Below are 17,333 nucleotides of genomic sequence, written 5' to 3' on the forward strand. Positions count from 1 at the left end.
TATAATAAATATTCTCCCTCACAATTGGTTTTTGGTCATGAACCAAATATTGCCCATCTACGAATTTTTGGATGTGCTGTATATGTGCCAGTAGCACCACCACAACACAGTAAGATGGGCCCCCAAAGAAGGTTAGGAATATATATTGGGTTTGAATCACCCTCTATTATTCGCTATCTTGAACCATTGACGGAAGATTTATTTACTGCTCGATTTGCAGATTGTCGCTTTGATGAAACAAATTTCCCATAATTAGGGGGAGAGAAAAAGAAAATCAAAAGAAAAATTGTGTGAAAAATTTCATCATTATCTCACTTTGATCCATATACCCCTATATGTAATCAGGAGGTCCAGAAGATTATCCATTTACAAAATATAGCAAATCAACTGCCAGACGCATTTACTGATTTGAAAAGGATAACTAAGTCGCATATCCCTACAGAGAATGTGCCTATCCGAATTGATGTCCCAACAGGACCATCTACTAGCATGAAAGCTAGTGAACCTAAAGCACACCTGAAGCATGGTAGCCCTTTGGGTTCTAAGGATCGAAATCCTAGAAAAAGAAAATCGACAAATGATCAAAATGATATTATGAAGGGATCTCCTGAAGAGACCCAAGATCTGATTAGTTCTGAGATTCCTGAAGAAATCAATGAACCCGAGACTCAAGTGAGTGAGGAACTTTTAATAAGTTCTACTGGTGACAGGGTTAATTTAAATCGATCTGAAATAGTGGTGGATAATATTTTTGCATATAATGTTGCACTTAATATTATGCAAGATAGTGAGAATCTTGAACCCCGATCTGTCGAAGAATGTCGACAAAGATCTGATTGGCCAAAATGGCAATAGTCAATTCAATCGGAATTAAAGTCACTTGCTAAAAGAGAGGTCTTTGGACCAGTAGTCCAAACACCTGCTGGTATAAATCCAGTTGGTCATAAATGGGTTTTTGTGCGAAAAAAGAATGATAAAAATGAAGTTGAAAGATACAAGGCTCGCCTTGTTGTACAAAGATTCTCACAACGACCTGGAGTCGATTATGAAGAAACATATTCACCCGTTATGGATGCCATAACATTTCGATATCTCATTAGTTTAGCCTTACATGAAAGGCTTGAAATACATCTAATGGATGTGGTTACAGCTTATCTGTATGGGTCACTTGATAATGGAATTTACATAAAAAAACCCTGAAGGATTTAAAATGCCTGAAGCATATTCAAAATCTCGGGAAATGTACTCAATCAGATTACAAAGATCTTTGTACGGTTTAAATCAATTTGGGCGCATATGGTATAATCGCCTCAGTGAATATTTGCTGAAATAGGGTTACATAAATGATGTTATTTATCCATACATTTTTATAAAGAAAATGACTTTAGAATTTGTTATACTTGCTGTTTATGTTGATGACATAAATCTTGTTGGAACTTCAGAAGAGCTCTAAAAGGCAATTGAATATCTTAAGAAATAATTTGAGCTGAAAGATCTTGGAAAGACAAAACTTTGTATTGGTCTGCAAATTGAACATTTAGTAGACGGGATCTTTATCCATCAATCTGCCTATACAGAAAGGGTCTTAAAACGCTTTTACATGGACAAAGTGCACCCATTGAGTACACCAATAGTTGTTCGATCACTTGAAGTGAATAAAGATTTGTTCCGACCTCCAGAAGAGGATGAGGAACTCCTTGGTCCCGAAGTACCCTATCTCAGTGCAATTGGTGCACTAATGTATCTTGTTAATGCTACAAGGCCTGACATAGCATTTTCTGTTAATTTACTAGCAATATATAGTTCTTCTCCTACACGGAGATATTGGAACGGGATTAAGCATATATTACGATATTTAAAGGAAACTCTTGATATGGTTTTGTCTCATGCTAACAAAGATAGTGCAGATCTTGTTGGTTATGCAGATGTAGGTTATTTATCTGATCCCCATAAAGTTAAATCTCAAACCGGGTACGTTTTTACATGTGGAGGTATTATCATATCATGACGTTCCACAAAGCAATCTATTGTTGCTACTTCTTCAAATCATGCTGAAATAATAGCTATTCATGAAGCAAGTAGGGAATGCGTATGGTTGAGATCAATAATTCATTTTATTCGAGAAAAATGTGGTTTGGAATGTGAGAAAAGACCCACAATTTTATACGAAGACAATATTGCATGCATAGCCCAATTGAAGGGAGGATTTATAAAAGGAGATAGAACGAAGCACATTTCACCAAAATTATTCTACACACACGATTTTCAGAAAAATGGTGACATTGATGTGCAACTAATCCGTTCAAGTGACAATCTGACAGATTTATTCACTAAATCTTTACCAACTTCAACTTTTGAGAAGATGGTATACAAGATTGGAATGCAGAGACTTAAATATTTGAAACAAGGTTTTCATTAGGGGGAGTAAAATACGCGATGTACTCTTTTTTCCTTACTAATTTTTTTTTCTCATAGGGTTTTCCTTATAAGGCTTTTAATGAGGCAGCTAGCAATGCGTATTACTAAATATGTGTACTCTTTTTCCTTCACTAGGATTTTATTTTCACAGAATTTTTTCCTAGTAAGGTTTTAATGAGGTACATTATCTTTTAATGAACATCCAAGGAGGAGTGTTATGAAAATAATTATATTATGGATGTTCATTTATTACTCCGCTATAGATAATTTTCCTGAAGAAGATTATCCATTTAGTACTCTGTTGAAGTTTATCTACAAGCAGCTGATGCAGGCAGGTTGCAAGCAGCTCAATGAAATGATTTGCAGCAGCTTCTTATTAAACAGGCAGGTTGCAAGCAGTTCATGCAGACAGCTTAGAAGCAGCTAAAGAAAAGCCTTGCAGCTGTTTCCTGAAAAGCCTCGCAGCTACTTCATTTCTTCTATAAATAGAGGAGTTTTCAGTTCATTATGTACATAAGTTTGAAGTTTGAATAATATATCAGTTTCTCTCTATACTTGTCTTTACTTTACCGTCTTTATTTTAAAACACATCGTTGTTTTTGAAAATAGTCATTTTCCTCCATGTAGTTAATCTGTTTCAAATAAAAAAATAGTAAAACTAATTTTAACTGAGTAAAAAATGAATTTACAACTCGTTGGTTAAGGCCTATATTGAATAGGTACAAGGGCGGCTCAAGCACACGTATAACTTAAAGACAAAGTATAATGTGAGATCTAAATTTTGAAACACAAATATGATATATATTTTTATTTGAGCTATATTTTTCTAGATTTTCGAGAGTCAAAGTTGTTAACAACTTTTTTATAATCGATTTTCTCTAATAATTACTTTTCAATTGATTATATAGCCAACTCATTTAATCTTTTTTGAGACATTGTTGATCTTAGGTAAGGTTTTATCAATTATAATTTGAACTGCTATCGGAAAACTCTACTTTTATACTAAAAATACTATTTTTTAAAAAATACCTATAGACTTATTATTTCTAAAAACTTGGGACCCCTCAAATTTGGGGTCCTAAGTACTTGTGCTAACGTTAGAGGTGGCCCAGAATAAGTATCTAGAAGGTATGTATACGAATTTATTTTGGAAAATAGATTCAATAAGTATTTTTATAAAAATTATTTATCATACCGATCTTAAGTTGAACGAAGACTAATCCGTCCAATATAACATGATCACTTTTTTCCGTCAATTACAAGATCACTAACTATGTTTGTTTACCCTTAAAATTGGATAACAATTAAACTTATAATGTGGTTCTAAGGACACGTGATTTCACTTAATACCAATTGATAAGTATGAAGATTAATAACAAAAATGAACTATAAAGTAAAGCAAACCAGTGTTAGAATGGAACTCAACCCTCGAGTTTGGATACCCTCGAACTGGTTGATGTAAGAACAATTAAAATATAACAAGCTGATGAAAAATAGTATAAACGAGAAAGAGAATTATATTGCTTTGATCTCTATGAACAATGTCCCTTACCGATGATTAGACCCCCCTTTAAATAGTAGAGGAATTCCACTTATGGTATAATTCTAATTACAGAAAGAAATCCCATGATTAGCTAATTAACCATTTCTGATTTAATCCATTCCGAGATTTACGCCATGATCCTCGACCAGTCATGGATATCTCGCCTTTCTGTTAGTGTGCTATCTTCGATCTTGCTCGATGTCTGTCTCATTTGGCTTCGATCGCTACTAGCCTCGATCTCGACAGGTACCTCGATTTTGAACTTGGTACCTTATCCTCGTGATTTAGTCTATTTCGTTATGAGGCCATCCTTCGATGCAACCTCTCGGTCTTAGTCAAATAGTAAAATCGGATGGGGGCCGGTTTTAACCGTATACAAATAGTCCCCTCATTTTTTAGAGTGAAATGACAAGAACTCATTTTTTGGAGTGAAATGACAAGAAACGAATTGAGCCTTCGATTTTCTACCTCGACCTGTCATGACATCATCCTCGTGACATAAGCGACGGGAGTGACCGAAATATCCCGTCGGTACAGTTCCCCAAGTCATTAATGAGGGTCAGTTGGTGTTCGACCACTAGTGCTTTTGAACTGTCGCCGTGAATCCAATAAATAGACCCCTTCCTCATTGATTCAAACTTTACTTTCACTTCCTTCTAATCTCCAAAGCTTTTACATCTCTTAAGTTCTTTCATTTTACAAATCTTCAGGTTTTGCTGTTAATCCTTTCTCAAACGTCAAGTCATATTATCTTCCTCTTCTTCAAACTTACACAAAAATGGCAAAAACATCAAAAATGGTACCACAAAAAGAAGCTGCTTCATCTTCTCAACTGGCCGGCAGGAAAACGCCGGTGGAACCCCGTCTTGAGCAATGCATTCCTGGGGGTGCGCGTTAAACTCCGATTTCAAGACCAATAAAGCCTCATTGATTCCTGGTCAATGTGAGCCAGTGTTGAGGTATATATGTTCGATAACTGAGGGATACCTTAAGCAGGTACTTCCAACCTAATCCCAGCCGAGAAGATGCCATTTCTTGAGAAATGGAACATGAATCGTAAGTACCGTCTCACTGTTAGCTTCCATGTATTATTTGTTCCTTTGTCTTTTCTTATTGATGTCTTTTTCCATGATGTAGCGGTCGCTTGGATGCCCCGTGCGATTCCTGACCTCGAGAGTTATGTTCGGAACCTGGCCTCGACCTCTACATATGCCGAGCGCTCATGGCGCGATTTAGCAAAGGGCCGATGGGAGGCCAAGAATCATGGTAAGCCCACATTTTGTGTATTTAATGATTTGATTAAGATGCCCTTCTTCTACTTATTCAATTTTATCATGTACAGACATGGGCAAGGATGCAGTCTTGAGCCCCCCGTCTGGTGAGGAGGAGACTTCGACCCCGGTTCCGAAGCCGGCGAAGGATAAGAAGAGGAAAATGACCTCAACCTCCGAGGGTCCAAAGCCTAAGAAGAATCCGGCTCGTAAGCCGAAGAAATACATTGTTGCCCTACCTGCAGATGTGATTCAATGGCTAAGGGAGGAAAAAGAAGAAGAAGAAGATGATGAAGATGATGGCTCTGAGCTGGTGGCCCGAGTGAAGAAAACCATCGAGGTTCCAAGGGCCAGCTGAGTCAGTGGTGGTTGAGGAGATTCCGCCTCGAGCCGAGTGGGTCTTGGAAAAGATCGAAGATGCCTCCCGCCGAGATGAGCAAAAGGCGTGTATGTCTGAAGGGGCCGGCTTCTAGGCCCTTCGCAGCGAGGAGAACGCCCCAAGTGGCTCACTTGGGGCAATAGATATTGGAGACTCGTCGATTCTCCCTGCGTTTTTTGAGGAGGCACTTCGGGAGGCCAAAGCTATGAGGACTCCCGAAGTAGACGGGGCCCATGGAGGGGAGGACCCCTTCCGTGGTTACTTTATCGGGGTCAGGGATGCTACCGACCTGAATGAAGCATCGAGTCTCTTCCATGAGGCTCAACAAGCCTTGAATCGGGTGTGTCTCAACTCTATTTGTCGATATCATACTTAGTTTATTTATTCTCTTCCTTTCTAATTTTCTTTCTTTTTTCTGTATAGGCTTTGGCGCTCCATTAGGAGGCGTTTTCAAAGTCCCGAGTAGAGCTGAGCCGATGTGAGGTCGACCTCCGAGGGCTCACGGAGGAGATAAATGCCCTTAAACTTCTCAATGGGCAAAAAGAAGAGGAGATCAAGGACCTCCGAGCCAAGTTGGCCAAGGCTCACCAAGATCAGACCGACCTGATCGAGAAGGTAATGAAAATCTTAAAAGCTTATGGGCTTGATTCGGGAATGGTGGATAACATTTCAATCTCACAGCTGCAGCAGAAGGTCAAGAGAATCGAGCTACTCCGCGAGGAGGTCGACATGATGAAGGCCGAGACCTTGGGGTGGAAAGAAAGTATGGACCGCTTTGCTGCTGAAAAAGAGGTTTTTCGAGCCCAATTGTCATCGGTCGAAAGTCAGTTTCTATGCATGAATGAGAAGAGCTCAGCTCACGCAAAGAAAATAAAGGAGCTCGAGGCTCGATTGGCTTCCGAACTTGCAAAGGCCAAATCTGAAGCCGAAAAGGCAAAGGCCGAGGTAGAGGTAATCGTGGCCGTCTACCGGGCCGATGCTGAAGCCGCTCAAGTCCAAGCGAGAGAGACAACCGAGACCGCTCAAACTCGAGCACATTGGATTGCTGAACTCGCCAAATGCCAATCTCGGAGGAAAACCCTCGGGGAGATCCATGCTCGAGATTTCGATCTTACCGACGAGATAATAAAGGTTAAAGAGCATGAAGCTGATGCTAGAGCGCTGGCCTCTTCCGATGATGATGATGATAATGGCAGCAAGAGCGGGTCCGAGAATAGGGAGGACCTCGATGGAGAAGAAGCTGCCCCTGAGGAAAATTAGGAATCTTAGGCTTTTTTTTTGTGCGGGACCCTAATTAGTCCTTGTAAATATTTTCGTACAGCTAAAAGATCTTTTTTCTCTTTGACTTGTCTTTATTCTATTTCATGTCTCGTGAAAATTCTATTATTCATGTCTTCATGTCTTATGGAGATTTTGCTCACAAGTTTGGGACTTTAGGCAACTAGACCGAAGTCAAACCAGTGTAGTCTTTAAAATCGAGTGAGTACTTGCTCGAACTCGAATTAGAATGACCTTTAGGTTTTAGTTGAGTAAGGACGATTTCTCGAACTCAAAAAATAAAATGGCCCTTAGGCTCTTGAATTAGGCCGGTATGGCTTCAAAAGAATGGTTTTTCCCCTTTTTCGGCTTGAAAAATTAATCATAAAAATTTGTTATGCCTTAGCACGAGATAAATTTGTACCCATTAGGTTTTTTGAGGATTGGTGTTATCGAAATACTTTGCTTTGTTATGCTTTAGCACAAAATTGTCCAGGAGTTCGAACAATTCGCTACCCCTTAGGGTTTTTCGAGGGTCGATATTATCGAGACCCTTAGTAATTCAGCCGAGGGTTGCCTTTTTTAACCGGTTTATGAGAATATTTGAAGGCCTATTTTATAACGGAATTCGGACATCTCCGAACCGTATTAATTTGGCCGTAGCCTTTAGTTTGGGATTTGCCCCTTAGGCTTGTTTCCCAGCTATACTTCAAACTCGTTTGAAATGTCAGTCCTCGAGTGGGGTGGCCGTGGCCTATAAAATCGAGGATTGCCTTTTTAAGGTCTTACGATTTCGAGGTTTAGTAATCCGATCATGTCGATATTTTGGACGGCAGTCCCCGAGTATAGGGTAAATTGCTTGAACTTCATTTGTGATCGGCCCTTAAGCCAATTTCCACAATAGATCATAAGTATGAAATTGTAAAGTATAAATTTCTCTAAGGCATGGAACATCTGGTAAGGAAAAATACTTCATTCAATAGATTATACATGCGTACATGTTTTGCCATTAGGGCTCGAGTAATCTACATGGACACGGTTTATTTGACTGTTTGGTCCTTTACCTATCGAGACCATGTCGACACGAAGTATTTTCCTTGTAATTATCCGAAGGTGATGCCCCCCCCAGTATTCGAGGTTGATTGTAAAGGAGCCTTGGATACTGTTGAATTGCTCTAAGTTAGAACGAACAATGGTTGTCTCGTTAAAAACCTCGTCAGAAAAACCCATTTGGGACAAATATCGGTCTAAGGGAAAAAGAGTGCAACACATACTTTCAGACCTAAGGACTTTGTGTTTAAAGAATCCTTTTGTGTCTTCGATTAAACACCTGCAAATGGTTAGTATAAAATATAAAGGAAAATGGAGAAGGTCGTACCTTAGCAGTAATATCGTTTGAGGAGTGATATGTTTCAATTGTTTGGTAATTGTTCGTCGTTTATCGTGCCAAGTTTGTAGGATCCCTTTTTGATAATATCGAGGACCTAATACGGTCCCTCCCAGTTCGGGTCAAGTTTTCCTTCGTTTGGGTCTCGAGTATTGAGGGTGACCTTCATAAACACCAAATCCCCGATTTTAAAGTGTCGAAGATTGGCTCTTCGACTGTAGTACCTTTCGATCCGTTGTTTCTGTGCGGCCATTCGAACGAGGGCAGCGTCCCATTTTTCATCTAGAAATTCGAGGCTTGTATTCATAGCCTCATGATTTGACTCTTCCGTTGTATATCGAAACCCGACGCTAGGTTCCCCGACTTTAACCAGGATCAGAGCTTCGACACCATATACTAAAGAGAAATGGTGTTGCCCCCGTACTGGATTTTGATATTGTTCGATACGCCCAAAGGACTTCGGGCAATATTTCTCTCCATTTTCCCTTAGCGTCGTTCAATCTTTTCTTTAGATTTTGAATGATGGTCTTGTTTGTCGATTCGGCCTGTCCATTCCCACTAGGATAATATGGCATCGACATGATCCTTTTTATTTTGTGATCTTCGAGAAACTTTGTCACTTTGCTGCCGACGAATTTCTTTCCATTGTCGCATACAATCTCGGCAGGCATCCCGAATCGGCATATAATGTGGTCCCAGATGAAGTCTATGACTTCTTTCTCTCTAATTTTCTCGAAAGCCTGTACTTCAACCCACTTAGAGAAATAGTCAGTCATAAACAAAATAAATTTAGCTTTACCTGGGGCCAATGGTAGAGGGCCGACGATATCCATTCCCCATTTCATGAATGGTCGTGGTGATAAGACTGAGTGGAGTTGATCTCCGGGTTGGTGAATCATCGGCGCATACCTTTGACATTTGTAGCACTTTCGAACAAACTCTTTTGTATCATTTTCTATATCGGCCCAATAACATCCTGCTTCGATGACTTTGTGAGCCAATGATTCGGCACCGGAATTATTTCCGTAAGTGCCCTCATGGATTTCTCGTAAGACGTAGTCGGTATCTCCTGGTCCCAAACATATTGCCAATGGTCCATCGAACATCCTTCTATATAGTGTTCCATCTTCGGCCAATGTGAATCGTGCGACCTTCGTACGTAGAGTCCTCGATTCCTTAGGATCCGATGGAAGCTTCCCGTTCTTTAGGTACTCGATATATTTGTTCCTTCAATCCCATGTCAGACTTGTGAAGTTGATTTTGGCGTGGCCTTCTTCGATTACTAACCTTGGAAGTTGCACGACAGTCCCCGAGATGATCTCGTTGTCTTCAACTGATGACCCCAAATTTGCAAGGGCATCGACTTCGCTGTTTTGTTCTCAAGGCACATGTTGTAGGGTCCATTCTTTAAACCGATGTAGATTCACCTGTAGTTTGTCCAAGTACCTCTGCATTCGATCTTTTCAAACCTCAAAGGTTCTGTTGACTTGGTTTACCACAAGCAGGGAGTCACATTTGGCCTCGATGACCTCTGCTCCCAAACCTTTAGCTAGCTCGAGACCTGTAATCATGGCCTCATACTCGACCTCATTGTTAGTTAACTTGGAAGTTTTGATAGCTTGTCTAATTGTATTACCCGTGGGCGACTTCAAAACGATGCCTAACCCGGACCCCTTCATGTTCGAAGCGCCGTCCGTGAAGAGGGTCCACACCCCCGATGATGTACCAGACTTTAATAATAGTTCCTTTTCGACCTCGGGTACGAGGGCTGGCGTAAAGTCGGCCACGAAGTCCGCTAAGATTTGAGACTTGATGGTCGTTCGGGGTCGATACTCGATATCGTACCCACTGATCTCGACGGCCCATTTGGCTAATCGGCCCCAAAGTTCGGGCTTATGTAAAATATTGCAAAGGGGATAAGTAGTCACCACACAAATCGGGCAACACTAAAAATATGATTTTAATTTCCTAGAGGTGCTTATTAGGGCAAGCGCTAATTTTTCTAAGTGTGGGTACTGGGTCTCGGCCTCACCTAAAGTTCGACTAACATAGTATACAAAAAATTGCGTACCTTGCTCTTCTCGAACTAGGACCCCACTTACCGCGATTTTCGAGACTGCTAAGTACAAGTAGAGTTGCTCGTCCGCTTTCGGAGTATGAAACAGTGGCGGGCTTGAGAGGTGCCGCTTTAATTCTTCCAATGTTTGTTGGCATTCCGGGGTCCATGCAAAATTGTTCTTCTTTTTGAGCAATGAGAAGAACCTGTGACTTATATCTGAAGACCTTGAGATGAATCGACCTAGGGCGGCTATGCGCCCTGTTAATCTTTGTACGACCTTAACATTGTCCACAACTGTTATGTCTTCAATTGCCTTGATCTTATCGGGGTTGATTTCGATCCCCCGATTTGATACCATAAAGCCGAGGAACTTGCCCGAGCCGACCCCGAATGCACATTTCTCCGGGTTGAGTTTCATGTAGTATTTCCTTAGTATATCGAAGGTCTCCTGCAAATGTGTGAAATGGTCCTATGATCGCAGGGACTTAACTAGCATATAGCCAATATAAACCTCCATTGATTTACCTATTTGTTCTTCGAACATTCGATTTACTAAGTGTTGATAAGTGGCAACATCATTTTTTAGTCTATACGGCTTTACATTATAACAATAGGTGCCGTACTTAGTGATGAACGATGTCTTTTCCTGATCCTCCGGGTTCATTTGTATTTGATTGTACCCAGAGTAGGTATCGAGAAAACTAAGGATCTCGTGGCCGGTCATGGCATTGATCATGCGATCGATATTCAGTAGAGGAAAAGAGTCTTTAGGACATGCTTTATTTAAATCCTTATAGTCTACGCACATTCTAAGTTTATTTCCCTTTTTAGGGACTACGGCTACGTTTGCTAACCATTCGGGATATTTTATTCCCCGAATGGATCTTATTTTGAGAAGTTTAGCTACCTCGTCCTTGATGAATGCATGCTTTACCTCGGACTAGGGCCTTCTCTTTTGTTTTATCGGGCGGAACTTCTGGTCCAAGCTAAGTCGATGTGTAGTGATCTCCGACGGGATCCCTATCATATCTAGGTAGGACCAAGAAAAAAAGTCCATATTATTGATAAGAAATTTAATGAGTTTTTCCCTGAGTTCGAGGGTAAACCCCATACCCAGTTATACCTTTCGATCAGGTGGATGCTCGATCAATATGACTAGCTTCAGCTCTTCGACTGTCGATTTGGTGGCGTCGGAATCCTCGAAAATTATGAAGGATCGAGGGGTCCAGTATTCACCGTCCTCGTCCGTTCCCTACTTCTCCGACTGAGTCGAGGCTAGTGGTTGCTATTTAGCTTCATGTTTTCCTTTGGACTCTGATCCCTTTGTTGACGAAAGCGCCGATACTAGTATTACTTCGTCGATCGCGAACATCTCTTTGGCAGCATGTTGTTCCCCAAACACCGTTTTTACTCCATTCGGTGTTGGGAACTTCAGCATTTGGTGAAGGGTTGAGGGGACTGCTTTCATGTTGTGAATCCAGGGTCTTCCAAGTAGTGCATTATATCTCATATCGCCCTCGATCACATGGAACTTTGTTTCTTGAATAGTTCCGGCTATATTTTTTGGTAGGATGATTTCACCTTTAGTTGTTTCACTCACCATGTTGAAGCCATTGAGAATCCGAGCTGCAAGTACGGTATGATCTTGTAGGCCGAGCTGCTCCATGATCCTCGATCGAATAATATTGACCGAGCTTCCTGGATCAATTAAAACACGTTTAACCTGAATTTTATTCATAAGGATAGAGATTACCAAAGCATTATTGTGGGGTTGTGAGATCCCTTCTGCTTCCTCATCATTGAATGATAAAGTGCCTTCTGGCACATAGTCTCGAGTTCATTTTTCCCTGGTGATTGATATTTTAGTGCGTTTGAACATGTGCCCTTGAGGAATATCGACCCCACCAACGATCATGTGAATCACGTGTTGTGGTTCTTCCTGCTCGTTTTTCCTATTTGCATCCCTGTCTCTGAAATGGTTTTTAGCTCGGTCACTCAAGAATTCTCGAAGGTGACCCTCGTTGAATAAACGGGCCACCTCCTCCCTTAGTTGTCTGCAGTTTTCGATTCTATGACCATGTATACCATGGTATTTGCATATTTGATTGGGGTTTCTTTGGAATGGATTGGTTTGTAGGGGTATGGGACATCTAGTATCTTTGATTCTCCCAATGGCTGACACAATACCTGATGCGTCGATACTGAAGTTGTATTCTTATAATCGGGGTACTTCTGTGGGATGGGCATGTTTATCGAAGTCACTCTTGCTCATGAGCCCTCAAGAGCTCTGTACTCGATCGCTCCTTCGATCGTTTCGGATAGGATTGCGTCCTAGGATGCTGTTTTTACGATCTGCGTTGTATGGTTGGTATCGATCTCTGTTCGACCGGGGTTCTCTGTCGATATCCCTTTGAGCTCTACCGACGGGCATGTTTGGATAACGGAACCGGAAGGGGTCCCCAATTGATCATCCTCGACCCTGATCTTTGACTGGTACCGACTATGTACATCGGCCCAGGTTACCGCTGGATATTCAATTAAATTCTGCTTTAGCTGTCGTGATGCCACCGAACTTCGTTCGTTCAAACCTTGAGTAAAGGCTTGAACAACCCATTAATCTCGAAAGCAGTGTGTGTTATCGGAACCAGTATTAAGCAATCACTATTATCCTTGGCCCCACTGTGGGCGCCAAACTATTTACCCTTAAAATTTGATAACAATTAAACTTATAATGTGGTTCTAAGGATATGTGATTTCACTTAATACCAATTGATAAGTATGAAAATTAAAAACATAAATGAACTATAAAGTAAAGCAAACCAGTGTTAGAATGGAACTCAGCCCTCGAGTTTGGATACCCTCGAACTGGTTGATGTAAGAACAATTAAAATATAACAAGCTGATGAACAATAGCATAAACGAGAAAGAGAATTATATTGCTTTGATCTCTGTGAACAATGTCCCTTACAGATGATTAGACCCCCCCTCCCTAAATAGTAGAGAAATTTCACTTATGGTATAATTCTAATTACATAAGAAAATTCCATGATTAGCTAATTAACCGTTTATGATTTAATCCGTTCCGAGATTTACGCCATGATCCTCGACCAGTCACGGATATCTCGCATTTCTGTTATTGTACTATCTTTGATCTTGCTCGATGTCTGTCTCATTTGGCTTCGATCGCTACTAGCCTCGATCTCGACCGGTACCTCGATTCTGAACTCGGTACCTTATCCTCGTGATTTAGTCTGTTTCGTTACGAGGCCATCCTTCTATGCAACCTCCCGGTTTATGTCAAATAGTAAAATCGGGTGGGCACGGTTTTAACCGTATACAATATTCCAATGTGATATTTTACTGATTCACAGTTTTGGGATATCAAATCGTAGTATCTATTTACCATACAGTACATTTTCCATGGAAATTCTCTCACGTACCAGAGAAATATGAATATCCCATTGTTTTTCTTTTGCCTTTTGCTGTTTCCTAGTGTTTCTTTAAAAGAAATATTTTTTTATTTTTTTACAATAGCTCAAAGCCACTATATTGGATTAACATGTGAATGCAGAGTTGTAAGGACCTTTATCCAAGCGTCAACTACGTTTCAAGACTCGTTAAAAGGCCTCTCTCCTGGCTTGCATTTTCTCTGTGTATGAGCAACTTCTTAATGTAATTTTACCTGATATTGCGCCATATAACTGGTCTGATTTGATCATTCACTGCATTTTGCAGGAAAGGAAATAGTTGAAAATACATATGTTTTTTCAGGTGTTTCTTTCTCTTTTTTTTTTTTTGGAGAAAAGGATATTTATATTAATAACAATACTAAGGTGGCATTACATCAGTTGTACTACTAGGGACAACACTTAAGTTTCCAAGCATTGCCAGTTTGTTGCAAATAGAGTTAGATATAAGTCTAGTAGTAACTATTCCATCTTTGTCTGCTTGGACAATTGTTTTGACGGGGTCTGGTGGAGTTAACAAAATAGTTGCACCAGAGAGAACTGGTTGCTTGGAGCCTATTTTACTCAATACATGTGTGCCACCTTGTTGGAGAGATTATGAAAACAGTTGTTGTTTCTATTTAGCCAAAGGTGCCATAATGCAAATGGAAATACATCTTCCCATGTTATAGAGGTGTGGCTGGTGGGTATGTGGAGATTTTTTTTTACCATAAGTATCCAGTGCATATTGTTTGGGAGGGCATGGGTATCAATTCCTAGACTACCCAGAAGGTTTGCGCAACTAACACAGTGTAGGAAAATGTGTGTGGTAGTTTCTTCTCCATTTTTGCATATTGGGAAAGGTAGTCATTAGTGACTCCAATTTCCTGTCACGATATATAGCATTGCCAAAGAAAGAACTTTATTTTATTGAGAGTTCCTAACTTCCAAATCCATTGGTAAATCGATATGAGTTTGTTGGTGTAATAGGAGAGGAACAGTTATACAGCTGAATCTATTCGCTACATCTGTACAGCTTTTCAAGCTAGAAATAAAATTTTATGTAGGGAAAGTCAAATATACTCAACGACTAAATGGATATGAACTCATTCTCGGGTCATGAGGAATTACGGTTGCAAAAGTTGTAACCAGATATGAGGGAGCTAAAGGCAAAGGCTATAAAAGCCAGGAAAGATAACCCAATAGATGCGGTTGCCATCTCTGTAAACTCATCTTTTCCCCAATTTGATATCCAGTCATCTGCCCTCGTTGCAGCACAAGAAGATGCTGACATAAGAAGATAAGCCAATATCTGTACAGAAAAGCAAAAATTTTGAGAGCCAGTAATACATAAAAACAGCAGCAGAAGTAAGAAGCAGAGTAGTGACCAGGATTCAAAACAGTTGTTATATCACCACTATGAAGTAAGGAAAGATTTCTAAGGCTAAGTGCATATTTTACTTTTCTAGGAGGTTCAGCATAAGTGAAGTATAGGCCATCCCTCTCCCCTCCCCCCACCCCCCACCCCCTCCCCCCAAAAAAGGGAGTATAGTAGATGACCCGTATCTCTTTTATCGGGTTCACCTCACCAATCTCTCTTTTTAGCATGACTGGCATACTAGAATTTACATTGATTGTATCGCTGATCCCTTGTAAAGGCCTCTCAGACATCCTATCTCATATAGTGCAACCACACGTACGCTTGGTCTTTAAATGCTAAACTTAGGTATTATAAAGTGTAAATGAGGCATCAACATGATTTTCTCATCTGCTAGCTCCCAAGATCAGAGGTTTTTCTTCAGAACAAACCACGACAAGAACTTGGTGGACTCGGATCTAAAATGCACTAAGATGCTCTGAAAAGCTTGGACTATTTGAGAAGGTCAAGGTCTCAAGGAATGCCATTTTTCTCCAAAGAAGTAGGTTTTTTGACTTTTAGAGTTTTAGAAGAGTCAAATCATCAGGACTTACACCTTTCTGTCTAGCAGCAGAGTAACAGCCACTATGAAGAAGTAACATCCAATTCCAACCCAAGTATTAAAACCAATACTTAAACTATAATACATGTTACACCCAAATACAAGTTTAAAAGGAATTACTTGCCTGATCCATCGAGAAATCAAAATGATATCGCACGTAGTGAGAGAAAAAGTGTTTCCAACTTGCCAAATTGTATGCTAGATCACACGCTTGAAATGCAGAGTATACAAATCCAATAATATTAACAGCGACGCAATACCTGTGACATAATATAAAAGGTCTAAAAATCACCAAGTCAAGGAAAGTAGTTCTAGGAAAATAATAAATGAGAAACAGGGAATTAGCAGCTGCCAACTATAATTAATATTTAATACTGTACTACGTAAAAATGAGGAAAAGAAAATTAAGACCTGTACTCCTTGTACCGATCAAAAGAGTCACCGCTCCAACCTTCAGTTTTATCAGATACCATGATCGAGAAAGAAATACAGCACAAAATAAACTCACAAACCCTAAACCCTAACGCCGCCCTGTTCAGCATCAGTTCTCTCTTCGAACGCCCTGGTGCCCTCGGAGGCGGCCTCTCCCCTCCGGCCAACTCTCCACCTTCCACGTCATCATCGCGAACCGGCCCCACTTTCGTCACCCCAGCAGTCATATCCTCCCTAACCGCCCTACTGAAATTCATCATCCGCGCCGAATTCCGATCCTTGTTGCCGGCTTCCGACGGCGGAGTAGGCGTCGGAGGTAAGCTTAAATTCTCCCAGGAAGGTTTACGGGGAGATCGAAGTGGAGAGTAGTATTTGTCGACTGAAACCAAGGCTTTTGAGGAGAGCGACTTGGTGGAGCGGTCATCGGGAAAGGGTTCATCGGAACGGAGAGGTGAGTCGGATCGGAGAGGTGAGTGGAACGAGTCCATTTGACTCACCTGTGAGTCGGTGTCCGACATTGATATGTGACTATTCTGCCTGTGAAAATTCCGGTGGTTGTTGTTGTGATAGGAGTTGGAACTTGAATTGTAATTGGAATTCGATTTGAAATTGGATTTCTCCATATTTGAGTTTACCGGGAAATATTTGAGCTTTATTATTGAGAAAGAGAGAAAAAAGTACTCCGTAGGAAATTTAATGGAACTGCGGTCCCTCCCTCTCTCTGTCTATTCATAGTTTTAGTGAATTTTTTGTACCAAATGAGATACTGCCACGTATTAAATGTAAAAAAAATTTCTGAGGTGGCTAGGAATGGTTAGTGCTTAATAAAGCTAACCATGGTCCGTGTCCGTTAAGATTTTCAGCTCTACGTTAGATTGAATAAACCTTTGTGACAACTGATTCTTTACGTAGTGTCCGTACATCGCATTTGCAGGCAGGGATGACAAGCGGCGTGGGTGAGGTGGCGGGTTTTGTCTAACCCGTAAAATTTTAATCCCCGATCTCGCATAATATTTTTACCCGCGTCCACCCATCCCGTACCTACATTCGCGTCCACTCGCCCCGCCATGCATAATTTTTCTTCTTCATTTAGTCAATTTTATTTCTTTTTGGTTTTTTGATTGGAAATTTCCATGTCAATTAAGGATTTTTTTTTTTGTCA

General features: G+C 40.6%; 1 protein-coding gene across 1 annotated transcript; it reads right to left on the bottom strand.

The window, feature by feature from the left end:
* Positions 1-14,660: 14,660 nt before the first annotated feature.
* LOC107803403 (CASP-like protein 4A2) lies at positions 14,661-16,881 on the bottom strand. Its single transcript, XM_016627117.2, has 3 exons — positions 16,151-16,881; positions 15,864-15,999; positions 14,661-15,072 (listed from the first exon to the last, which is right to left on the bottom strand). Exons 1-3 carry the CDS (start codon positions 16,792-16,794, stop codon positions 14,878-14,880), a joined length of 975 nt encoding a protein of 324 aa, XP_016482603.1. The 5' UTR covers positions 16,795-16,881; the 3' UTR covers positions 14,661-14,877.
* Positions 16,882-17,333: the final 452 nt, after the last annotated feature.

The sequence above is a fragment of the Nicotiana tabacum genome, chromosome 4, assembly GCF_000715075.1.
Source record: "Nicotiana tabacum cultivar K326 chromosome 4, ASM71507v2, whole genome shotgun sequence".
Taxonomy (NCBI): domain Eukaryota; kingdom Viridiplantae; phylum Streptophyta; class Magnoliopsida; order Solanales; family Solanaceae; genus Nicotiana; species Nicotiana tabacum.